Genomic DNA, 27,021 nt, shown 5'->3' on the forward strand with positions numbered 1-27,021 from the left:
CCATGACAGTATCCCTTTAACTACTTTATTTGGTCAGAATGGTAAGACTTTGATCTGAATGGTTAGTGGCAGGTCGGGAGATGGGAAAGTCAGATTGTACATTGATTCGTACAATCAGATCTTTGCGTCTGTGGCCAGCTTAAGGCAAAGAACTTTTGGATGAAATATCGAGGAGCAGATCCATAAAGAAGACGGGTGGTACAAGTGGGGTGGAGGACTGTTTATGGTGGTGAGAGTAAAATGGTGGGAGACTTTTATTTATGCTGATTTAAGATGCTGATACTAAAAGGAGCCCTGATACTGCTGGCCTGCTGGCAATATCATCAATAACAATCTATGTGTGACTCTAGCACCTTGTGAGTGCTTTTACTGGCCCACCAAAGTACAGATTAAGTAACTACTTCCCCCATCTCCCCTCTCAGAAGATTGCTTGGGAATCTGCTTCAGGACTGTTCCTCCATTTTTTTCTTTTCCTTTTTAAAGTAAACTGGCGAGGAATTGCATTCTGTACAGCAAGGAAGTCAAGATTATGGGGCTTATTTGTTGAATTTTTCTAGTCATCTTTTTAAAGGGGGAAAAAAATCAAATTTTTAAAGGAAAAACTCTTTTTGAAATATATCAAGATTTATTATGCTCCAAAGCTGTTAAAAATCTAAATACAAAAATACACCCACTTAAACCTGTCAAGTCAATGACAGATGGTCCCTTTAACAAGTCCCTTTAACAATTGCAACATGTTTTTTGCCTTTGGTTGTCAAAAGTTTCAGGCTTTTAATGCTGGTTTTCATTCAATAATCCAGATAATTTGATTTTTTTGGGGTCAACTTGAAAAATGCAATCCACCAAATTGAAAAAGTTGTACAATTTTGTTGCAACATTTTTTCACACCATTTTTTTTGAGAATAATTATTGGTAAATTAAGGGGATTTGGTTTTGGGAGTTTGGTACAATTTTTATTATAATTATAGTGAGAGTTGAGTTTTAGTAAATACCCCCCTTTATGTTTATACTGTATATATACTTGGTCGAGTAGTGTACAGTGTAAATATAATTCCCACCCTCTGCCATTAACCTGGAAATTATACAGTTTAGGCCCCCCATACACGGGTCAATAAAAGCTGCTAACAGACCGAGTCGGCAGCTTATTGGCTCATGTGTTGGGCCATCCTACAGGCTTCCCGATCGATATCAGGCCAAAACACTGCCAGATCTTGATTGGGCAGGTTAAAAAATCCCGTAGGATCGCGGCTGCATCTGTGCGTGTATGTGGTCCCGCGACATGTCATTAAACAAAACAGCACACACACAATATTACTCAATTCCCCTCACAAAGGCTTAAATGATTATAAGTACTTTACACAGCAAAAAGTACCCTCACATGATATCCTGAAACCTACAGAGGGGATTTTATTACAATACTCATAGAAGATTAATAAATGTTTCGGCAAATTAAGTCAGTAGAGGGAAATACACACACATATATACTCAAAGATTTATAAACACATATACATAGATTGACATTCACAACATGCACAGCAATCATTATGTAGATTAAAGGCAGTACAGAGTGACACGCACTGACACACAGGCTGACATAAATCCATATATACTTATACACAAAGATTGACGTGCGCAAGCAAACACACGTACACAGTACTCCATGCACACTGTGGGGGTTATACCTTTGCTTGACACACACAAAGACCAACAAACACAGGCCCATATATGTTGTATAAATGTACATCTAGAGTAATCTGACCTGAAATTAGGCAACGTTTCAGGCCAACACACTTTCTCAAGCCTTGAGAAGGGGTGTTGACCCAAAACGTTGCCTAGTTTGTTGGCACAATAAACCACTTTTACAGGATTCGGAGTGCTGCAGCGTGTGTTCTCTTGGAGTTTACATGGGTCCCTGGCAGGGGGACCAGCAGCTTGTACCCGATGCTACAACAAGCAGCGAGTTATAGTTGTGCATCGCCCACATTTGATTGTACTGACCTGAAATTAGGAGACTGGAGTCAGGGGTAAGAAAGGGACAAAAAAAGCTTAATGTCTGGTAAGTCTTTATTTCCAACTAACCATTTAAGCAGGGACTGGGGACATAACTAGCTTGTAGAGCTGTGACACTTTTCTCACTCTGGCTGCAGGATCCATGCATTTAGAGAAGGTCACACAGTCTGTTTGTCTTCCTCTCTGCAGATGACCGATCAATCTGGACTACTTGTTTTTTCTCAGTCCCATCCCCTGCTCCTTCCAACAAATGATAGTGATCAGTGCTGTGGTCCTTTTAATAAAGTAAATGAGCATCAAATCACTATTCCAGTGCCTTGTTGTGGCCCTGAGGTTAAATCACTCAACACAATCTCCTCCTCTGCTACACATCTCTTTCTCCCCACTCCATCCGTATTCTTCCTCCTCCCTCCCCAGCAGTCCCCTCCCTCCCATTCAAGTTGAGCACTGGAGCTGTCACACGCTCTGTGGTGCTGATCTGAGGTGGCCGGTAAGAGATGCCTGCACTTGTCGTGCCTGGTCTATGAGAAACAGGCATTAGAGCATCCTCGAGTCTGGAGTATGAGCCAGCCCAGCAGCTCTCTGCTCCAAGCAGGGGACATTCGTAGATCCCACCATGGACACCAGCTGCCCCACGAGCCTGATCCAAGCTTTAGGAGGCCTCTGTGTTATCCCATGGACAGAGGGATGGGTGTGAGCAGGATGCGCGTATCCCCCCACCAACCTGAGTGCTCCCCACTATCAGGAATACCTGGAAGATCTACTCAGGATGAAGGTGGAAGGAAATCTAGGCATCCTGGTTATCCCCATTATCCTCATAACCCAACCAGTCATCACCGGCAAATTTCCAGTCATCACCACTACCCCTCCAATAGTCAGCATTCCAGCAGCCCATCATATGGTCACCCCAATCACATACAGCATCACCCTAATTTTCAAAGTCACTACCCACGACCCCCCTCTCATCAAGATCATGTCAATGAAATCCTAACCATCCCTGTCCATGAAGCTTGCTCAAGATCAGTGCATTCTAGCCCCAGGCAACAAACCGCTAGCTGCAGGCATCAAGCTCACCATACCAGAGAGTACCCAGTAAGCCCAAGGGAGCAAACCCCAAGCCCTAAGCAACTTCCACACAGCCCAAAGGAGCAACCAGAAGGTGCTGATGAACAGAGATTAAAGAGGAAAGAGAGCGTTAAGAGTTCAGATGGAGTCTCAAATCAGCCGTCAAAGCCCAGCAACAGTGACCCAGAGGCTGAAACAGAACCACTGTTTGTGGAGTTGCACCCCATTCTCAGCTCTGTGTTTGGTCAGGTGAGAAAAATAGATTCCTGTGAACCCTCCTCTAGTTTCTAGCACCTGAGGCTCTAATGTCATTTCAACATCCATTCACTCTCTACCCTTTTTTTTTTTTTTTTTTTACTATGCTGTAGTTTTACATTAAGTTCTGCTCGACTCCATTCAACTCTACAATCTGTCTTTTCTGTGTCTTGCATGTGACCTGCACAGTCAGTTAATTGTATGGGATTCTTTCAGATATTTTGTTCTATTTATGTTAGTAATTAAATATAATTATTTTATTTATTGACTTCTAAGCAGAGGCCCAGATTATCAAGTTGGAAAAGCTTCCATATAAGATAAAACATATTAAGGATTCTGTCATGTCATGACTATGAGTACAGTAATGTGGACAGTATAATAATAGTAGACAAATTCTATATATTTAAGCATTCAGTTTGTTGATTGTTATCACGTACACAATGTGGATACTAGCGTATGTAGTGTATCCCTCATATGTTTCCAGGAGGTAAGCACTTGTAGACAAACAAGCAAACACTGCAGAACTTCACACAACATGGAGCGCACCTTGATTTTTTGCATGCAGTGCTACAGCATTTGTGTGTTTACCTGATAGATAGATATAGATTCATTGATGATAGATAGATAGATAGATAGATAGATAGATAGATAGATAGATAGATAGATAGATAGATAGCCTTTATCTTTGCTGAAGAATAAATACCAAGATGCCTGTTAGAGTGAATCATAGAATGCTTTTAAATGTGTCAAATACTGGTTCCCAGATGGTAGACTAATGGTATAGGAAACAGATGCTCTAGTGCACACAGTTTATGTGTTGCTTTGTAAGCCTTGCCTCTAAATACATTTCTGTTGGAGATGTTTATTAACAACATAGGCCAGATACAGTGTAGACTGCAGACACCCTTAATTACAACTTTATAAGGTCATATCATTTCAGGACCATCATTTTTTTAATAGGGTCAGGTATGTAAAACTTAAGTGTTTATGCAGATGGTTTAGTTAATCACATGGCAGAACCGTATGCATAGACATAAACACACATTTCATAAATATCTGAAATCACTTGTTATTCTGCAACATAATATACATTAGAAAATACACCTGTATTATACAGTAATACATAAAATGTATTATCTACAGTATCTTGCAATAGTATAAACGCCACATATATGATTATATATGTATGTTTAATATATACATATTAATTGGGTTCTTATCCTTATGTCCAGAAACTTTTCTTATATTAAGTTTTTTTTATGCCAGTACTATGATTAAAACAATATAATGCTACAGCTATGACATATGCATATATTGGAATTAATACTGTATCACACTGGTTTATAAGGATATAATTCATAAATATCTAACCTGCAGCTGTCCAACATCAGTTGACACCCAGATATTGTTGTTGGAGGGGTCACTGGAGATATAGATCATTCACAGCTGGACAACTGCGGGTGGCATACTGCAGATATGAGGTCACCCTGGAGTTACCTGTAATGAACGATGAGACTTCAGCATATAGGATAGTTAATATCAAACAGAGCAAACACTGCAGCTGTTACTAATCAGCGTTGTGCTCCCTTCGTTGAAAATTACTATTCATGTATAACAATATTAAAGGTTATCTAATTTCACCTTGAAGCTTTGTGACCTGTCACAGAACTCATAGATGACCTTTGGTGTCCTGATATGCTTGATCTCATCTAGAAAAATACAAGCTTTACAATCAGCATTTTTGTGCTTTTGATTCTATTATATATCAAAACATGCAAGAACTATAGTATATTGTATAAAAAAGGTTTAGACCTATATAAAGAAGCTGTAGTCCTCAGTTGTTCAAATATGAATACAAACGGACACAAAGACATAGTTCCATACGTTAAAGCCTTCAAATACACACACTCATATCCATTCACACTTACTAAAAAATCATATACTTATGGATATTGTTCAAAGCTGGGTACATTATGGCAGATCTGCCCTTAAATATCAACAGATGAAAAAAGCAGATCATTGGACTATTTGGCTTAAAACACTGGTACTGGTGGGTGCATTTGCTTCAATATCAACAACTAAAAGATTTATGATCACAATCTTCATGATTCAGGTTCCAACTGGAAATGCCTCAAGCACATGCGTTTGGTTTAAACTTGGCTAAATTGACCAACTTTACCTGCCCTTATGTACCCAGCTTAACACATTGCACATTGTCTAAGCACAAGCTGTACTGTGCCCTTCTAGTAAAGATATGCAGGTACTGTAGCGACAGCTCAGCATCCTTTATTATCTTGCCAGTTGCTCAGCTGGATATAATTTCACAATTGAGCTATCTGAAATTTTCTGTCCTGTCATATGACAAGATAATGGGAACTGCTTCTCAATCTAATGTCCATGATTACAGTGAGCCAGTGTAACCTCTGTTCCTCATTAATAGGCACAAATTTTTTTGCCTTGACACAGGAAAATCAAATGGGAAGACTATTGCCATATATACGTTCTAAAGTAACTGATATTGCATGGGATAGGATAGGAAAAATAATACGAATTAATTGCACAGTACTGGTCCAGTAAACAATTAAGTGGTGTTGTTATGTAATTCCCGTGACAGCATTATTTAATATCCTTTGTTTGGTTCCACTTGCATTTCAGGTGTTTTTGTGCTAGTTATTACAGGAATCATTATTGATATAAGCATGCAGTGCTCAGTTATACATTGTTACAAATGATTTGTCCAGCCTTTATACAATAATTATGTTTATTGGTTGCCAAAACTGCATGTCATTGTGATGTGAGTCCATTATGTTAAGCTTAATAATAGTATCAAGGAACTCTATGCTGGCTTGTTCTCTTGTGGTTTTAGGTATTAATGTCATATTGATGTTTGACATATATTACTCCATATTATTGACTTATGCAAAATAAAAAAAATAGTGCAACTCGTGTTTTTTCCCATAATGCAGCATTTTTCCTGATTTTCAGTATAATTAAGACAACTGCAATTCAAACATAAAATGCTGAGCTTATGGATGGACTAAGGCCATGTACTTTTATTCACCTCTGTTGCTTAAGGAAGCAGAGAAATTGGTCCCAACACCTGTACAAGGGGGGGGCCTTGTAGTTAAAGGGAAAGTAACAACGCTAATTAAAGTGTTTTAAAGTAATAAAAATGTTTATTTGTGTTAACTTCAGAAACACTACTATAGTTATATAATAGTATATAAATATGTTGCTGTGTAGCCATAGGGGCAGCCATTCATAAGAGAAAATGCTCAGGTGACATAGCAGATAAGCTCTGTACAGTATAATGTTTTTTTTACAGAGCTTATCCATTATCTGCTATTTAACCTGTGCCAATAATAGTGTTTCTGAAGCAAGCAGGGCAGCAATACATTATATTTTGATTACTTTAAACCAGTTTTTTTTTTATTGGTGTTACTGTTCCTTTAAGACCAGGGTGATAAACCCGTAAGATACAGGACTGTCTGTCTAGTACATGATTTGCATTGACCACTTAAATGGGTTGTTCACCTTTCAGTTAACTTTTAGTATGATGTAGGGACTAGAGAGTGATATTCTAAGACAATTTACAGTTGGTTTTCATTTTTTATTATTTGATTCAGCAGCTCTCCTGGTCGAGTAAGCCATAATAATCCTGTCTAACTAGTCTTTCAGACACCATTTTTCATTTGGTTCATTAAGAAAGCCCAATAGACATTACCTTGCTTGAAGGGAAAGTAAAGACTCTAAATTCCCTTAGTAACAACTGTTTCGGCCCAGCCAATTGTGAAAAATTAACAATTCCAGGCTTCTGCACACTTTTTCAAAGATGATATATTCGCCTCCAGATATATTAAAGTTAGGTGCCAACTTGGTTGGTCAGTATTGGGCCCTAAGGCAACTGCTAGGTTTTCTGTTCCTAATCAACATTCTTGAAATAGTACAGTTTCTGTGTAATACTCAATTTCTACGTGTAGCTTAGCTGCTGCCCCACTTTAATACATTCTTGCCTTCTGGATCTACTGTGTGGAAGGCTTACTATGTGTAAGATCTGCTACCTCCACCCTAATGCTTTCTTACATCATAAACATTGCAATCCAATGGCTTGGGAGCATTTCAGTTATCCAGAAGTTGAACACGGATAACTGATTGACAGTTCATGCAGTTATCCATGTGCAATGCCAAACTATGTTATTATGAAAGGACAAACAGGGTAGGAGAGCAAGGGACGAGGGTTTATTGTGTTATATGCACAGTGTTTTTATCTTGTATCTTTTACCAAGTGTTGCGTAGTATCTACCATCTACCTGCAATGTACTTCCACAATACATGAATACTTTCCCCTGTTAATGTATGCACAAAACATATCTGTTTTTACTGAGTGAATACTATTTCTATTTGTTACTGGAAGTTTAGTAGCCAGCAATGATGAGAGTGCTTAAATAGGGAATGTACTGTATGATCTTCTGATAAAATTGGCTTTAGACATTTTCCTGTAACACTTTTGTACAGTTCTATATATTTTCATGTGAGATGTCAAGCTTTGGTGGTTGTGAACAGCAAAACCCAACAGCTGTAGATCCAAGTTGAAAGTCTCTGCTGTAAATCACGTTGATATTTATATCTTCATTGAATCCTGAGATTATGCCTTGCGATCGCTTTCTACCCATCAACCAGATTATTGGCTTTCTAAAGAGGTGACATATAAAAAGCAAACTGGATGTGACTAACCTGCTGAAAATACTCACATATTCGGTGCTATAATCTGCGTCCCATATTTGAGTCCTAATCCACATTTTAAGAATCCCCAGTATAATCACTTCAAATGGTTGCTTTACCTAAAAAGAGGAAAAACAGTTATTTTGTATCATTGCATCACAAATTTCTTCAGGTTAAAGTTCTTGACACAGTTCAACTGGGCTGAGTTCATGTCTGACCTTACTATGACAGTAGTAGTAGTAGTGCTTAGTGTGTCAGGGTCATATTTTTTGCCACCGCAAAATTCTCCAAAAGGGAACCGCGCAAACCTGTGTATAGAACTGACAGTGAACACGACTCTGTAATATAAAGCAGGTACTTGTTGCTCCTGGAAAATGCGACACATTATATTTCAGAACTACATGGCTAAAGTTTCTATCACATGCCATTTGTTCAGAATAATAGCAGTGTGTTTAAAAAAGTAAATTAAGATTAAAATCCTTTTAATAGCTTGTATTTCCATATACACAAATACAATCAGAACACTGCACATTCTATTCCAAATCAAAATATGAAGAAAAAATTATAGTTACATAGTTACATTGTTAAATCGGGTTGAAAAAAGACAAAGTCCATCAAGTTCAACTCCAAATGAAAACCCAGTATCCACACACACCCCTCCATACTTTCACATAAATTATATGTACCCATATCTATACTAACTATAGAGTTTAGTATCACAATAGCCTTTGACATTATGTCTGTCCAAAAAATCATCCAAGCCATTCTTAAAGGCATTAACTGAATCAGCCATCACAACATCACCCGGCAGTGCATTCCACAACCTCACTGTCCTGACTGTGAAGAACCCCCTACGTTGCTTCAAATGAAAGTTCTTTTCTTCTAGTCTAAAGGGGTGGCCTCTGGTATGGTGATCCTATTTATGGGTAAAAAGGTCCCCTGCTATTTGTCTATAATGTCCTCTAATGTACGTACTTGTAAAGTGTAATCATGTCCCCTCGCAAGCGCCTTTTTTCCAGAGAACCCCAACCTTGACAGTCTACCCTCATAATTTAAGTCTTCCATCTCTCTAACCAGTTTAGTTGCACGTCTCTGCACTCTCTCCAGCTCATTTATATCCCTCTTAAGGACTGGAGTCCAAAACTGCACTGCATACTCCAGATGAGGCCTTACCAGGGACCTATAAAGAGGCATAATTGTGTTTTCATCCCTTGAGTTAATGCCCTTTTTTATGCAAGACAGAACTTTATTTACTTTAGTAGCCACAGAATGACACTGCCCAGAATTCGACAACTTGTTATCTACAGTACCGTAACTAGAGGGGGGTGGGCCCTGTCACGAGACATGGAGCCGGGCCCCACCCACCTCCGTAGAGCCACAATTACTAAAGAACTCGTGAGATGCCGGGGGCCGTGAGGGGGTACGGGCCCTGGCCCAATCGCACCCCCTGCTCCCTCGGTAGTTACGCCACTGGTTATCTACAAAAACCCCTAGATCCTTCTCATTTAAAGAAACTCCAAACACACTGCCATTTAGTGCATAACCTTGCACTTATCAACATTGAACCTCATTTTCCACTTTGCTGCCCAGTTTCCCAACTTAGACAAATCACTCTGCAAAGTGGCAACATCCTGCATGGAACCTATAGTTATCCCATTTGTCTTATTCCTTTACAGAAAGTGAAGAATAGGAAATATTAGGTTGTTCTAAAAAAAATAGCAGTTTCTGCATTCTTCTTTACAACTGAAATATTCCCTGTATAAACTGAATAATGTTTCAAGATTTTGCTTTCCTTTGAATCACTGAACTAATATTTAGTTGTATGACTAGTGAGAACTGCTGCACATCTGTGTTACATGGAGTCAACCAACTTCTGGCACCTGGTACATTCCACAATTCTTTTGCATTTCTTGGTTTTGCCTCAGAAACAGCAATTTTTTGTGTCACCCCACAAGTTCTCTATTGTATTGAGGTCTGGGGATTGGGCTGGCCACTCCATAATATCAATCTTGTTGCTGTTGCTCGTTTACTGGTGTGTTTGGAGTCATTGTCTTATTGAAACACCCATTTCAAGGGCTTCACATAGGCATCTTCTAATTGTAACAGTACTCACAGGTAACTTTAGACTTTCTTTGATCTTCCTGGATCTGCCTGGTGTCTTCGCCATTTTGGCAATTCTTCTATCCATTTGAATGGTAGTTTTCATTTTAGCTGAGCAGCCTATCATATATATACCTGCACTTCTTTATTTGTTTTCCCCTCTCCAATCAATTTTTTAATCGCAGTAAGCTGTTCTTTTGAACAATGTCTGGAACGACCAATTTTACTCGGATTTGCAGAGAGAAATGCACTATAACCAGCATGCACAACATTTTCTGCCTTAAATAAGGGCCCGTAATTGACACCTGTTTTTTCACAGAATGAATGAAATCACTAATTGAACTCCACACTGCTATTATTTGGAACAAGCTATTATTATTTATAACAAGCCTCAATTTATGATTCGATTACACCGAATCAGCAGCATGCATGTCATGACTGTTGGGTCTGTTGGGTTTATATTACTCTACTACAACTACTAGTAAATTATTTGCCATGTAGAAATACAATTTTTAAAAACAGTTATTGATCAGGTTAGTGATGTAGGACTGCTATTATTCTGAACACAACTGTACAACTGTTGCACTATAGTTGCAGTGAGACAATCTGCAATTTTATTCTTTTCCCCTGGAAATCATTTATAGAATTGGCCATGTACAGCTTAGAGGTCATGTATGCATTTTCAAGTATGTGCAGTTGGAATGGCAGGCAAAAAATAAAACATTTAGAATATGTTTTAGCAAAAGTACATGACTTGAGGTATCTGTAGTGTATGTTGGGTGCAGCTGAGTCATGATTAAGCATATGACCGTTCTCAGGATATATAGTCAGCTACAGTGCAATTCACCCATACACATAAATGTCCAAACAGGGAGTAGGCAGAAGAGGCACTGTCAGCCCTGCTGTGCGCTGCCAGGCTGTGAATGCTCAGTCTCATGCTCATGCGTGGGTCAGCAGCATGTGTGTGCCCAATTGCAATTGCAATGAACCGAGACACATTTTATACACATGTGCTATTTTCATATTTATGCAAATTGGCCCCTTAGTGTGCAACATTGAATTGAACACAACTCTACACACAGAAGATCTATTCCACCCTTCTGGTTCCAAGGCTCTATCAAAGGAAGGCCATTCCTCCCCACAGTGCAGTTATTATTAACCTTAAGTTATATAGCATCTCCATATTCCACAGCATTTTACAGAGATTATACATCATAAATACTGCTCACATTAGTATCTGAAAGCTTCTGTTGTAATTTTGAAATCTGACATGGGACTTGAAATATTCTGTATACAACTTGTGTAGATCCAGGCTCAGCCTCCTAATGGCGTCTTTGTGGCATGCCTCAATCCTTTCACAGGGATGTGCCAAACATCCAAAATTATCCACTTTTTCGATGAACGAAAGGAGAGCACTCAGTTGCAGATTAACTGCTGATAAATATTTATTATTCACACTGCTTAACACAACATGTTTCGGGCTACTGGTGCCCTTTCTCAAGTGGCACTTGAGAAAGGGCACCAGTAGCCCGAAACATGTTGTCAGTTTTCCAGGTGCCCCCAGTCATGTGACTTTTGCTCTGATAAACTTCAGTTACTCTTTACTGCTGCATTGAAAGTTGGGGTCATATCACCCCTCCCTTCCCTATCAGCAGCCTATCAGCAGAACAATGGAAAGGTAACCAGATAACAGTTCCCTGGTAGATATACTGTAAGAACAACACTCCTTAGTAAAAATTCAAATCCCACTGAGACGCCTTCAGTTACAGTACATTGAGTAGGAGAAACAATAGCCTGCCAGAAAGCAGTTCCATCCTAAAGTGCTGGCTCTTTCTGAAAGCACTTGACCAGGCAAAATGACCTGAGATGGCTACACACCTATATTACAACTAAAAAATACACTTGTTGTGTATACGGTAGCGTAAATTATTTACAGTGTAAACAGTGTAATTTAGAAATAAAAACTACAGCATAAAAATCAATCCCTTTAAGTCTATTTAAATGTAATTTAAACACTTAATTAACCCAATTGGATTGTTCTTCAATAAGGATTCATTATATCTTAGTTGGGTTAGAGTATAAGGTACTGGTTTATTATTACAGAGTAAAAACAATACATTACAATGGAGTCTATAAGAGATGGCCTTCCTGTAATTCAGAGCTTTTTCTGGATAACAGGCTTCCAAATGGATCCTATACCTATTTTATAATATAAGATTTATTTTGCTCTTGGTTTCTGGTCTTTTTTTTATATATATACGTTAGTTTTATATCGTGGTTTGAAGTATTCTAGGTTCTGTTCATGTGTTCAGTGCATACATATATCTATACCATTTTTAAAAGAAAGGGTTAAATTGTCATAGCATATGCTTCACTGTGAAGCATTTTAAAGATGGCCATATACATGCAGATTTTATGCTTTGAGCGACAAACGCTCATTAATGTCAGTCTGCTATTAATTGACAGAGAGCAATCGTACAAAAGTTATGTACGACAAATAGTACTGACAATAGTCCATTAATTGTCCGATAGGCAATACACCCCACACACGATCTGAAAAAATGTGAATCTTTGTTTTGTACGACTATATATTGCATCTATGGCTTAGACTTAGCTTTCAGTCTTAACATAATACAGGACACAGGACAAATCTAAGTGTTTTGCTCGCCAAGATTTGATTTCTGACTCACAGGGTATAAAACACACAAAAGTGCCTCTTTATAGACTTTTACAGTAATATCTGCAGCCCTGGTGGGGTCAGAAGATTATGACTTGGAAATACTCCCCTGCAGTATTTTTTAGTGGTAATAATCTGACCTATGGTGGTAGGAGGAATGCTCAGGTGATTCATGAAGCTGACAGCTGCATGGGCAACAATATGTATGCCACAGCCTTTATAGGCACCTGCTAGCAATAAGGTGTATCATACAATGACTCTGGTTGCCATTAAATGGATACTGTCATGGTAAAAAAAATTTTTTCAAAATGAATCAGTTAATAGTGCTGCTCCACCAGAATTCTGCACTGAAATCCATTTCTCAAAAGAGCAAACAGATTTTTTTATATTCAATTTTGAAATCTGACATGGGGCTAGACATTTTGTCAATTTCCCAGCTGCCCCATGTCATGTGACTTGTGCTCTGATAAACTTCAATCACTCTTTACTGCTGTACTGCAAGTTGGAGTGATATCACCCCCTCCCTTCCCCCCCCCCAGCAGCCAAACAAAAGAACAATGGGAAGGTAACCAGATAGCAGCTCCCTAACACAAGATAACCGCTGCCTGGTAGATCTAAGAACAACACTCAATAGTAAAAACCCATGTCTCACTGAGACACATTCAGTTACATTGAGAAGGAAAAACAGCAGCCTGCCAGAAAGCATTTCTCTACTGAAGTGCAGGCACAAGTCACATGACATGGGGCAGCTGGGAAATTGACAAAATGTCTAGCCCCATGTCAGATTTCAAAATTGAATATACAAAAATCTGTTTGCTCTTTTGAGAAATGGATTTCAGTGCAGAATTCTGCTGGAGCAGCACTATTAACTGATTCATTTTGAAAAAAAAATGATATCCCATGACAGTTTCCCTTTAAAGATTCATTTCTGCTTAACTTTACTGAACATCTCTATCACTCTGAGAACCTTGTAGATTAATTTTGAAATTCACACTCCAGTAGTGGGAGTCTGGCTATTGACAGATTTATCACAGAGGTGTGAATAGCTACCCAGTGATTTGCTAGGGAGATGACAGCCACCTCTGAGTTGTAGTAATCCCTCCTCATAACTGCTTGGCACAATTTTTACTGAGAGTGTAACTGTTTTCATAAATACTGCTGGGATAATAATGGTCCCACAAAGAATCTTCTTGCTAACCCCAGTGCTCCTAGAAAATACTACAATAGTGTTCCCCATTTATAAGTCAACACAGCAATACAATTGTACAAAGCTGTACCTGATTTGTTTTTGTTTTTGCTGCGACCGGCCTGAAAAAGGGAGGTCACGGCAGGAAGAAGCTGTGCAAGCTGCGGATCTGGGCGAGCGTGGCCCACAAGAGCCAGAGGCCCATCGGGTTTTTTCCCTGTGTCCCCCTGGCCCAGTCTGACCCTGAGCTAAACCTCTTATTGTCAAAAATCTACTGAGCGGATGCAACAATGATTCACTTCTTCATTGCTGTTTACAATTGCTGTAATAACAATAGTTATTAGTGCATATACGTTGTTAATATGTTGTGGCTATTATTATTGTTGTTGTTATTTCAGTAAAGCAGGGTATTATCAGCTCCCTGGCTTCAGTCAGACTGTTTCAGAAAAAGGAATTTTGGGTAGTATAGTCTGTCTTCCCTCTAGATGCACCTTGGCAGAGGCCTAATTATCCCCATGGGGCCATAGTTGCCACATGTTGTTTTTAGGCTCCGGTGCTGGTGCGTGAGGAGTCAATACTGTGTGTCTATAGTTGCAAACCTCCCCAGGACTGAGAATGCAATTAAATAGTGAAAGTTTCTGCTTTCCTACTAAAAACCTTTTAAGACTGATATTCAATTTTAGGAGCTTTCACCTTTCACCCAATCATGTGGTCCATTCAACAAAATTGAATTGGAAATTATACTCTATATATCAGTTAATCCCAAATTCTACAGTACAGTCCTTATTTATGGATACCTTAAAAACCAGTTTTAGGTCAGTTGGGGTGAAAATCTTTCTGACCTTAGCAAGCCTCTTCCTCTCTCAAGGCAGGACTGTCAATCTGCAGCATTAGTTGTCTGGTTCTGTTTACAATAAATTGGCACTGGCCCAAGAAAACAAAACGAATGCAATGCCAATGCATCATCTTAACTCTCCCAGGCATGTTGTCTTAGTTTCTTCCCTTGTTATATAACAATCTATTCATTACAGTTTAAGATCTCATTACGTTCAATTGAAAGTCTTTCTGTCCTTTAGCAGTCCTCTTCATGTTGCAGCATACTGCAAATCCCTTTGCTGGAAAGTTCAGTACTCTGACTCTGCCGCTCTCTTTGGCAGGTCCTCTTTGGTAGAATGAGAAAAAAGCAAAAGTTAAAGGATTACTGTCATGGGAAAAATGTTTTTTTCAAAAGGCATCAGATAATAGTGCTGCTCCAGCAAAATTTTGCACTGAAATCAGTTTCTCAAAAGAAATCTGACATGGGGTTAGACATATTGTCAGTTTCCCAGCTGCCCCCAGTCATGTGACGTGCTCTGATAAACTTCCGTCACTCTTTACTGCTGTACTGCAAGTTGGACTGATATCACCCATCCCTCCACCCAGTAGCCTGACAACAGCACCATGGGAAGGTAAGCATACAGCAGCTCCCTAACACAAGATACCATCTGCCTGGTAGATCTAAGAACAGCACTCAATAGAAAAAGCCAGGTTACATTGAGTAGGAGAAACAACATCTTGCCAGAAAGCAGTTCCACCCTAAAGTGCTGGATCTTCCTGAAAGCACATGACCAGGCAAAATGACCTGAGATGTCTGCCTACACACCAATATTACAACTAGAAAAATACACTTGCTGGTTAAGGAATGAAATTGTATATTATAGAGTGAATTATTTGCAGTGTAAACAGTGTAATTAAAAAATAAAAACTACATCATGACAGAATCCCTTTAAATCATTAATTCACCTTTATTTTACCTTTAGTATGTTATAGAACAGCCTAAAAATAAGACATATGTCCATCAAGTTCAACCTTTAATGTATATATATAAAAACCTGCCTCTGATCCAGAGGAAGCCCAAAAACGCTTCTGATTTCTCTCCAATTTGCCTCAGAGGGGGGAAAAATTCTTCCTGACTCCCAGATGGCAATTGGACCAGTCTCTGGACCAACTTGGTTCTAAGAGCTATTTACTTTAACCATGTATTTTATTACTTGCTCAAAAGCATTCTACCCCCTCTTGAAGCTAGATATTGTATCTGCCAGAACAATAGCTATGCTATAGTGCACCCTATGTAAGACAGTGACTGTGGCCTGTGTAAGTGAGGCACTTCCTCTTTCGGCCTGTAAAATCAAACAAGCAACAGCAGACTGAAGTGGCCAGTCCTTTCTGGCAAGGTTGGTAGATAGAAGCTAGTAGATAGAAGGGGCAAGTAAGTTTGCTCCAGGAGTGAAAGATAGAGAGCTAGCAAGCAGGGACAGCCTGTTGTGATTGTACACCAGAGTGGGAAGTAAGCAGACAGGAGTAGGTTAGAGGAGAGCCTACAAGAGAAGCTTGGGCATCGTATGTGTGGTCACAGCAGAGATCAGGGATAATTGTCCCTCAGGCGAGAGAGCCTCTTGTACAGCTAATGACACTCCTGCTGATGTATCTTAAAGGGCAAGGTCCCTGGTGGCTGCAGAGGGGAGAACGCTGTTGTGTATGTGAGTAGCTGATATTGTATGAAAAATACCCTTGTGGGCAACCCGAGCCGTCTGAATTGCCTGCTGTGCCCTGCAGTAAAATAAGTGTTTGAGTTCACTGCATTTATTGTATCTGTGACTACATTGAGGCAATAAAGGTAAACTGGTGACACAGTAGCTGCAGCTGCCCCATTACAGACGTACTGGTAAATAAAACATTAGAGAGTTTTTTGTATGACCCCGTATAATTTTATACATAGTTATCATATACTCTAACCCCAGCTTGGCCAGTCTTTCTTCATAACTGAGATTTTCCACCCTTGTCCATTAGCGGATTAGATGTCCTTCTTTGGACTCCAATTCAATAATATACTGTTTGAACACTGGGGACCAAAACTGTACGGTATATTCTAGATGGGGCTTTACCTGCACTATGTACAGTGGAAGAATAATCCCCACCTCTCATGAATCTAATCTCCATTTAATACATCTTAAGACCTTGTTTGGCCTTGAAGCTGCTTATTGGCATTGCTTGCTACAGCCAAATTTATCATCTACAAGGACTCCAAGGTCCTTCTCCAGTATGGATTTGCCATTAAGGGTATAAACCTTAGCAGGTGCATGACTTTACATTTATCTGCACTGACATTTCCAGATGCCGGTGGTAAAACATAAGCTTTTGAAAGAACCAGTTGATCCAAGGACTTGTCCAATTGCCATCTTGGGGGCAGATTTACTAAAGGGCAAAGTGACTAGCGATAGAGAAAATTCGCTGGCGTCTAGCGAAAGAGACTCTAGTGGTACTTCGCTCCCTTACACCTGGCGAAGTTGCACTATGGTGAATGGACGTAACTACGCAAATTCACTAAGATGCGGATTTTACTGAACGTTTCCTCTTGCGCCAGACTTGCCTTCGCCACCTAAGACCAGACAAAGTGCAATAGAGTGGATAGGACTTCCTTAAAAAATAGTTTGCCGTCCTGCACTTCGGATTTAGTGAATTAGCGTTGTCCTGGCAAATCTACGACTGGAAAAGTGTTGCGATGTGAACGAAGACGTTGCTGGCGAATTTTCGGAGGTTAGTAAATTTGCCCCTTGGAGTCAGAAAGAAATTTTTCCCCCCTGAGGCAAATTGAAGAGGCTTCAGAAGGAGATTTTTGGCTTACTCTGGATCAACTAGCAGTTAGGCAGGTTTTATATAGACTTTAAAGGTTGAACTTGATGGATGTGTGTCTTTTTTCAACCTAACTTACTAAGAGAAAAGGTTACTAGATCATGTGAAAAATAAAGGGCTACTTCAAGAGAATCCAGATGGAGAGAATTGCATTAAATTAAAATGTTACTAGTTCAGCCCAACTATCAGCATTTATTAGAAGTATGACTGATATCTCACATGATCTAGTAACCTTACAAAATTTTTCTACCGTAAAATTGCTACTTGTACAGCTGAATGCCTGAGGCATCTGCACAGAGATCAGTGGACTGTGTAGGACAAAGAAAGGGCATAAAGGGCATTATCCCGACATGGGCCACATCTTCACAATTATTTGGTCCATGCCCAATACGTCTGCATAAACCCACAGTATTGTGGGTAGCCACACTTGGCCAGGATCCACTTGGTAAGGGTAATGACACTCAGGGCAATTGAAACTGAAAATTGTCCCTCATGTACTTTGAAGGCAAGGTAAGGGTTACAATTGTATTGTCAGTCTATGAAATGTGTTTTTAACACTTTAATGAGCCCAGTATGCTATATCATTATACCTTATCATTATTACCTTATCACCTATATCATTATACCTTAGCCTAAAATCACACATAGCTGTTTCACGGCCTGTATTTATACAGTCTAATAGCTTACTTCCCCTCACTTTTGTATCTGCATTAACAGGCAGTACATTAGCCTGCTGTAAGACACATGGTGTGCATTTCAGCATGAAACGTGTGAGTTTGCAGGCCAAGAAACAGTATGATGTGGCTTTAGCCTGTTGGACCAATGAAAAACTTGTCTCCAAAAATATTGCAGATGGTTGTGGACTGCATCCAAGACTAAGATTTACCCTTAGAAGAGGGGTTATTCTAGCATGACAAATGACCATTATGAGCAGATATTCAGGTCAAAGATTGAATTGATTTGTGATATTACACTATACAATGAGCACATATCTCATACTTCATACTACACACCTTATTAGTCTAAAATCCTGCACAGTCTCTCTGACTTTGTTCAAGGTTATTAATTCTAGTTCATGAAATATTGATTTCTAAAAGTAGTCTGCCTGTCCCTGTGGTGTAAGATGAATCAGCCCTCTTGTGTACTATAACAGAACTGCACCCTTTATAACAACAGTTACTGGCATTATTGTTATTATTGTAATATATTCAGCGCCGGTCCTAAGAAAATCAACGCCTGAGGCGGCTCCCGCAATGCCGCCCCCCTCGCCAGCTTACCTGCCGGGAGGGGAGGCAGGAACACTAATGCGGAGAGCACAATTGCGCGCTCTCGCATTAGTAAAGCCGAATTTCTGGTTTATAAAATGGAAATTCGGCTCTTAAAGGTACCAGGAGCGGCTTTTTGCCACCCCTGGAAACCTCTCCGGCGTGCAAGTTTCTCAACTCGCCTCATTGGCGGCGCGCCCCTGAATATATTAATATTAATGATTTTTTAATAATACTACTACTATTAATAATAACAACAAATATTTATAAAGTGGCAACATATTCCTAAGTGCTGTATAATAAATAATAAATGCATACAATGTTTTTGTCTTGGTTTTGATAATTTACCTTTCCAAACAGAAAAGCACACTTAGCCTTCATTCTCTATTAAAATATATCACACACTTTTTTAAGCAACGTGCATTCTCTCCAATTTACAGCATTATACAGTATGCTGACAATCTAATTATCTGCCTTGCACGGACCAAACATGGAATTGCTTCAATTTACCTATTTAGCTCAAAAAATAACAACAAATACAGATTTTCATGATTAAGGGTTATGGCAGACCTGCACTAAATCTACTTTAGTGTGGGCAACCAAATATCTGAAAAAACCTTTCAAAACATTTGTGTAAGCACCAAAAAAATGCAAGAGAAGGCAATTTCTAGTGTTTGTGAATGAAATGTTTTACCAGTAGTGAATAACACTGATATGTATTTTCCATTTTGTTTTAGTCCACACTGTAGGAGATTTAGCTCAAGTGACAAAAGTCCCGCCTCCCATAACCCAGGCAGGTAAATAGGCTTTATTTTAGCAATAACGGAAGGAGGAGCTCAACCAGAACCCACTGCGACCCACAATCTGTGTGTGGAGGTCGGCCTGAACCCACCAGATGTCCATGGGTAAACCCATGGGTCCTGCAGGTTTTAGGATGGCCTGCACATCACTACTGTATTTATATGTAGGCACCCAAAGCTCTGTCCCTAGGGCAGCAGCTTTTGGGAGGCAGCCCTCCAGTTCCTATATAATTAAATAATTTTTTTAAAAGAAAATTGCCCTTAATGGGCTCATACTGAAACATAACCTCCAATATAGCTCCCTACAAGGACAATTTATTCTCATCCAATAAAAATGATTTCTCTGTATCCCAAAGGCTTATTCTATTCAATGACTTTTAATAATGTCTCTTTAGCAAAAATAAGAAATTTGTTGTAACAGTGGCCATCTTAAAAGAGAATGAAACTAAGTAAGCTTTATCAGAAACATCTATATAAATACACCAGTAAATCCTGAAAGTAATGCTGCTCTACTTTCTTTCTTTCTATTGTGTGCACATGGGTTTCTGTATCAAACTTCCTTCTTTCAGCTTAAACCTCCAGGTAATGGGCTTGAGCATGCTCAGTTTGCTCCTCTCTTACTCCTCCCCTCCCTTCTCCCTCCTCCCCTACCTGCTGTGAAAAGTGCTTGAAGTATGTGATGTCATCACCAGGTGCTGAGTATCTTCTTTGGCAATGCTCTGCCAAGCCTCTACTGCAGCCACCTTCAGCTCCTGTTTGTTCCAGGGGTTTGTCCATATATGTTTCCTCTTCAGCATATGGAAGGCATGCTCAATTGTATTTAAATCAGGTGACTGGCTTGGCCATTCAAGAATTTTTAATTTCTTAGCTTTGAGAAACTCCTTTGTTGCCTTAGCAGTTTGGGATGATGATCTTGTTGCATAATATACAGCATCAATGTACGTAACGCATATTAGGGGAAATCCATCTCCTGTATGCTATCTCCTATGCTAGAGGAATGCAACGTCGCCTGCTTTTTCACTCACCCCCCCTCAAAGCAGACGTCACACCTCGCTCCTCCCTTCTCAGCTGTCAGGTCCTGATCCTCCCATCTCAGCCATCAGTCCTGGGTCCTCCCTCCTCAGCCATCCGTCCTGGGTCCAGTCATAAGCTGGAGCTCGAATTTGATTGCTGCAATTAAAAAACCTAAAACACCTCATGGCTAAAAGGAATGGCGAGAGCAAGTAACTATAATCAGGGCGCAGGGCTGAATATGCGCACCCTGAGTGAGGAGCAAGCGCTGATGGCTGAGGAGGGAGAAGCTAGGACCCAGGACGGATGGCTGAGGAGGGAGGAGTGAGCAGCGAAGACCCAGGATGGAGGATGGCTGAGGAGGGAGGAGTGAGGAGCAAGTTCTGACAGCTGAGGAGGGAGGAGTGAGGTGTGACATCAGCCTCAGAGGATGAGTGAGTAAAAAAGCATGCCATGTCGCATTCCTCTTGCTTAGGACAGCGCATGCAGGACAATGATTTCCCCTGACAATGTCCTAAAATGCGTTCCATACAAATGTGTTTGGAGACATTTACTGGATCCTGAGCAGATACCATGTTTCTATACATTTCAGATTTTATTGCGCAACTGCCATCAGTAATTACATCATCAATGAAGATAAGTGTGCCAGTTGCAGCCATTCTGTTGGTGTTGCAGATGAAGTACCTATGAGAGTATCTGCATTGGTTGCAAGGAAGTCCATTAACTGCTGTTTGTTGTGTATACTGAAGTCATGTGGTTGTTTACTAACCCAATGATGTGGGGCTGATGCGGCCCGGGAGCCCGAGTGGAGCAATCTCGAGATGAGCAGTATTCCCTGTTATGCAGGAAATGTCTGCGAGTTGGCAGCCCGGAGTTGTAGTTTTACTCTTAGCATGTTCGTTTGGGAGGAGAAGGACACCACCACTTAACTTTGGACTTTGAGATATTCATTCCATGACAGGCCCAATGCAGCTAACCTATATTGCTGATTAACACTGACTCACAACATGGTGCCTACTCCAAATGGACTAAAGCGATGACTAGTATTCCCGTTGAGCTATTTTATCTTATTTAATTTGTTATGATGTATAAAAATTATGCACTTCATTTTGAGTATGTGTGACAGTTTATCGGGACACACCATTTAGCACTACTGCATTTGTATATAAAATGAATAGTGGGGGAGTATGTATTTGGTGGGTTTTTTTACTCTATAATGTATACATTTGACACGGTTTTTAGGGGTATGCACCACACAGTGTTGAGTGTGGGTTTGCACATGTGGTTAATCAATTGAACTGCTTCCCCGTCTTCTGCCTGCTAGAATGAAAAAATGCCCGCTGGGTGACTAAATCTCCCCGAATCTCCAGGTGTGACCTTACCCTAAAGACTGACGGCATTTCTAGATTGACACACTAAGAACTGATTTTAGTCAGTAACTATTGTTATTATGTGTATTGTTGTAGTTGAACTATTTAAGCTGTTTTTTATTGTATCAATTGAGGTGGATACTTTAAGTATATGGATTGTATGATGTTTATAGGTCACGGTGATATGCTAATTGATAGTTACCTGTTTCCAATAATTAACACATGACATCATATCCGCTGTTTTGCCCCGCATAGATTTAAAGGATGATTTACACAATTTGGTACTTTGAGAAAGACCTTAGGATAGGCTGAAACGTCAGCCCTTACCTTTTATAAAATAAATAATGTTGCATTTTTAATACCTGTGAGTGTGGATCATTTTCTATGGACATATATATATTACCCCCACCCACTATATTTTTGGCTGCATTTAGTATTTCAATCCATGCACACAGCGTGCCCTAGCTGCTTTTTGGTTGTGTCTGTTTAAAGCCCTTTGCATGGGCTATTGCAGGGGTTTTGTTGGAGATATTTAGGAGATGCCACTAATGTTCCTTTGTACCTGTTTAGCACAGTCATCGCCTTACAGAAGCCTAATAAGAAGCAAGCAGACATTTTAAAAGCAACTTTTGCCTGGCAGAGGGCAAGGTGCAAAGCAAGTCACAAAATAAGAAGGTTTTTAGCATTCTCGTGCATCAATGTCAATCATGTACCCGGCGTCCGCCTCCAGCTGATCTATCCAACATCATGTCACTGAAAAGCTCTAAGGCTCATGGGGGAAGGGGACCATCCAAATTAGCAGGATTCTCTGAGCTCATCAGGGAATGGTTTCTGCTGCAGTTTATCTGCTGTAAGCAGAAGCTCTATCTGGGAAACAATCTGTGGTTCAGAGGGGTTTAATCTGCAGACCACCGCTCTCTGTCCTCAAAGCGCAGAAGTGTTCACTTAGCGGGATGCTCTTGTTTTCCAACTCTCTTCCTTCGGGAAAGCTTGTCCTCTGCTCCTCACTTTGGGTTATGGGAAATTCTGTGAAGTCTCCTCTCCGAAACCTGTCGAAGAAGGTATGTCATCAGAAGCCATGGTGGCCACCAAATGGTGGTTGGGGCTAGAATAGGTAGAAGGATGAGTGTAGGGCTATAAAAATCACACACACACTCCCCCACTTCTCTCATAGCACAGGAGCCCAAGGATTTGATTTCTCCTTTGATTAGATGATGATGTAAATATCCCACACTCAGATCATACAGTATATAATATAGCTAATTGCTTTTTTTTTTTACAATTCAAATCTTCTCTTTATTGTGTGACCTTTGATCCTGGCCATATAATCCCAAAGGATCTGCAAGGATTGCCAGGAGAATTGTCTTATTAAGGCATGGGAATAGAGGGTTCTGCAAAATGTAACCAGAACAGCTCCTTATATAGAGAAGGAGAGACACAGAGAGGGAATAAGGAGGGGTGGGAGGATGCTTACCAGAATGGAAAGAAAAATAAGAACAAGGACTGTGGATTTACCTTAGGATAGCAACAAATCAGTTTCCAAAAAGCAAAAAACAAATGGATAACTAGAAATACTGAGCAGAGAGATGCCCATGGGGAAAAACTTAACCTATTTTAAGTGTCTTGGACTGAGAAAAAAAGGCACAGAAATCAATTAACTGAATATTCCAGGCCATCGTGTAGCATCCCAAAGTCACATTTATTACTGTACATGGGACTAGAATATGCTCTCCCCCCCCACCTCTTAATATTAACCTTTCAGTTTCCTCTGGTAATAACAAGCTGTGTGTTGTAAGATGCACCAGGAGGAACGACTCAGCCTCAGACCAGCGCAGTCAGGGGAGGAGGGGGCACAGGGACCACTTATGCTTTTGGCTCAAAACTGCGCAGTGATGCATAACCTGCTGGGCCCAGCCTGTATCTTTCTCCGAAAGGGATTCGCTGAAAATCGTCAGCCTGTACGTGAGTTTTGTTTTGTCCCTTTGTAGATTTTGTGCTACTTTGTGCCTGCTTTACATTTTCATATCAACTACCATTCCACAGTACATTATTTTCTTCCTCACATCATGTTCAATCTTGATATTTGGTTGGGTAAGATAATAAAGTTAAGAATAAGTTTTTCTAATGTATTTGCTTCACTTTCTATGAATTCACCATAAGGATGACTTAAGGCAGAGACAGGGACAAAATACCCATAGTGTAGAAACCCATAGTGACTAATTAGATATTTATTTTCATTATTCTACCTGTGCTACACCTGTAAAACGTATCTGTTGATGTGGGTAATTTAAGAGGGGCTTCCAAATTGTGTCTATAAGTGGGTCCCTGGCTCAGAAACCCCTCAATACCTCATCTCTCCAAACACCTGATCATGTTTCTCAAATTGTCTGTAGGTACAAAGATTCAAGGTTCTTATATCATGATGGAAAAGTGACTGTGAGTATGCTGGGCAGTAGATATAAAGAACCCAGTATCTTCATGTAGCAAATGAAAGTTTGCACCTGCCTTCATAACCCATAGTGCTGTCAGGCCCAACCTATTATTATTATTAACATTTATTTTTAGAGCACCAACATAATGCGCATCGCATTTAAGGGGATATAAATTTTGGTAGATCACCGGCATCAACCTGCACAACCCCTACTTGCACAAGCAGGAGCACGTGGAGGTGCAAAGCACATTTGTAGCCCAGTACAACTGCCTGCTTAAGGCATTAAGTCCAGGGCTCCCTTGCATCAACTGCTGTACTTTGTATAAGCACAAGGTGTAGAACATGCGTTTGTATTGCATGCTGATATGTGCAATTTTGTGCCCATTTGTGCGCATAGCTCTTGTGACCAGGATTGGTAATGATTTCATAAAAAATGCTCTCGACTGTCCACTTATTTTATTGATTGCAATCTGACAGGCATAAGTGTGTATAAAAGGAACATCATATTTAATAGCTACCTTTGTCTATTACAGGGCCCTTGACCGCTTTGGAGAAAAAATATTAAAATTTTATTAAAATTTACATTTTTTGTAGCAGTGCTACATTGATTTTGGCTTTAGATGGAAGTTGCTACTGGGAGTATAGTGGTTAATATTATATAGGTAATATATAGGTAATTGCCTTTTAAATACGGATGTGTCTAATAAATGCATTTTGCAGGGTTGCACTGAATACAGTGCAGGATACCAAGCAAGTCTAAACCAGACATGATCTGGCAATATTGGCATGTATCTGTTTTGATTCTGTTGTGTATTCTGGGGCACTTAACCCAGTAGTCTAGTAACCATGTAATTCGCATTAATGTATGCATAACCTTTACATTAATTAAAGGATTCCCTGGTTCAATATGTACATGCACTGAATCAACCAAAGATTATCTGACCTGCATTTTTTAGTCAAGTTAATCTGAATTTCTGCAGTGCCCGTCTATAGGTATACAAAGCAGTGGTGTAACTAGAAATTACTGGACCTCACAGCAAATTATTTTCAGGCCACCATAATGTCTAGAGATTGACCAGTTTTTCCATTATTTATTGAAATTGTATATGAATCAGTGTCTCATGGGGCCCCTATAACCTCCTGGTTCCTAAAGCTGGCCATTGATGCAAAGATCCGATCGTACGAATCGAGGATTAGTGCGATTTTCAGACCGTGTGTGGAGAGTCCAGACATTTTTCATCTGGTGGAGAACGGTCGTTTGGTCGATCAGACAGGTTAGAAAATTTCTGTTGGCTGCCGATAATATCTCTGCGTGTATTGCCGATCGTACGATTTTCAGTGGGAGACTGTCACTAGCTTTGTCAGACATAACTATCGTACGATTGCTGTCAGGGGCAGAACATCGGCTGATCCGTTCTTTTACTACTTTATTTGAGCTGAATGGTTAATGTACAATGATTCGAACGATCGGATCTTTGCATCTATGGCCAGCTTTAGCCTCCTGATCCTAAGCCTAAACCAGAGATATCAGAATAAACCTCTGCATATTACTTTTCTGGCTTTTGAGGGGGCATTCCTTTTAATTTATTTTTATGTGCCTCAGTTAGGGAGGGATTATTGTGTCAAATTGTGATTTTTAAATGTTGTAATAAAAAATTAAATAAAATATTCATATTTATAAAATGAAAATGAAGGGCTGAGCACTCACAACCCTCCCCCCAATTTCCACCCTACAACCGTATGTCCCTGTGTGATTACAGTAGCTTGTATATTAATCCCCTTCCCTCGTTTATCTTCAATGCTGCATTGCTTTCACTTTAATCTGTCTCAATATGTCTTGTTTTAGGACAGAGAGCTTCGGCCAGAAGAAATAGAAGGTAAGCAAAATGCATTTTCTTGGTACATGGAAGCTGGATTTTTCCGCTGGAGAAGCAGGAAGAGAGGCAACATGAGGGCTAATCAAAATTTAGGCAACAGTATATCAGAAATAATGTTAAAAGACAGACAATATTTCAGTTACATATGTTATAGCTCAACATGCTATAACATTATAGCATGTTATCCCTGTGGGCCAGTCCGACACTGGAAGGATGTGGTCTAACCTTGTTGTGTGGAGTATGGGGTAATGCAGGATGCTCTTTCTCATAAACAGTTTAGTATGAAAGGCTGTGGAATACATTGACAGCATAGAGTGAACTGGAAAATGAAAAAGCCAAAATGCCAAACACTAAAAATGCAGAGCCCTTTTAAAGCAGAAGGTATGTGCCTCAACAGATACATACCTACAAATATGCCCATCCATTTCCTTCTAAAGCTTTTTCATTTTCCAGTTCAGTCTATGCTGCCAATGTATTCCACAGCCTTTCATACTAAACTGTTTATGAGAAAGAGCATTCTGCATTACCCCATACTCCACACAACAAGGTTAGACCACCTCCTTCCAGTGTCGGACTGGCC

At 39.9% G+C, this 27,021-nt stretch overlaps 1 protein-coding gene across 3 annotated transcripts in view; it reads left to right on the forward strand.

Moving 5' to 3' along the window:
- The first annotated feature begins 2,431 nt into the window (after positions 1-2,431).
- cabp1.S (calcium binding protein 1 S homeolog) overlaps positions 2,432-27,021 on the forward strand; it is a 29,993-nt gene continuing 5,403 nt past the window's right edge. The window contains exons 1-3 of one of the 3 annotated variants that reach the window (XM_041580277.1): positions 23,112-23,194; positions 23,930-24,091; positions 26,411-26,441. In XM_041580277.1, the coding sequence (XP_041436211.1) occupies positions 23,150-23,194; positions 23,930-24,091; positions 26,411-26,441 (238 nt within the window). In that variant the 5' untranslated portion in view covers positions 23,112-23,149. Of the gene's footprint in view, positions 3,325-23,111; positions 23,195-23,731; positions 24,092-26,410; positions 26,442-27,021 lie in introns of those variants that run through there. The other 2 variants (XM_041580276.1, XM_041580278.1) reach the window with 2 other exon arrangements.

The sequence above is a fragment of the Xenopus laevis genome, chromosome 1S (assembly GCF_017654675.1).
Source record: "Xenopus laevis strain J_2021 chromosome 1S, Xenopus_laevis_v10.1, whole genome shotgun sequence".
Taxonomy (NCBI): Eukaryota; Metazoa; Chordata; class Amphibia; order Anura; family Pipidae; genus Xenopus; species Xenopus laevis.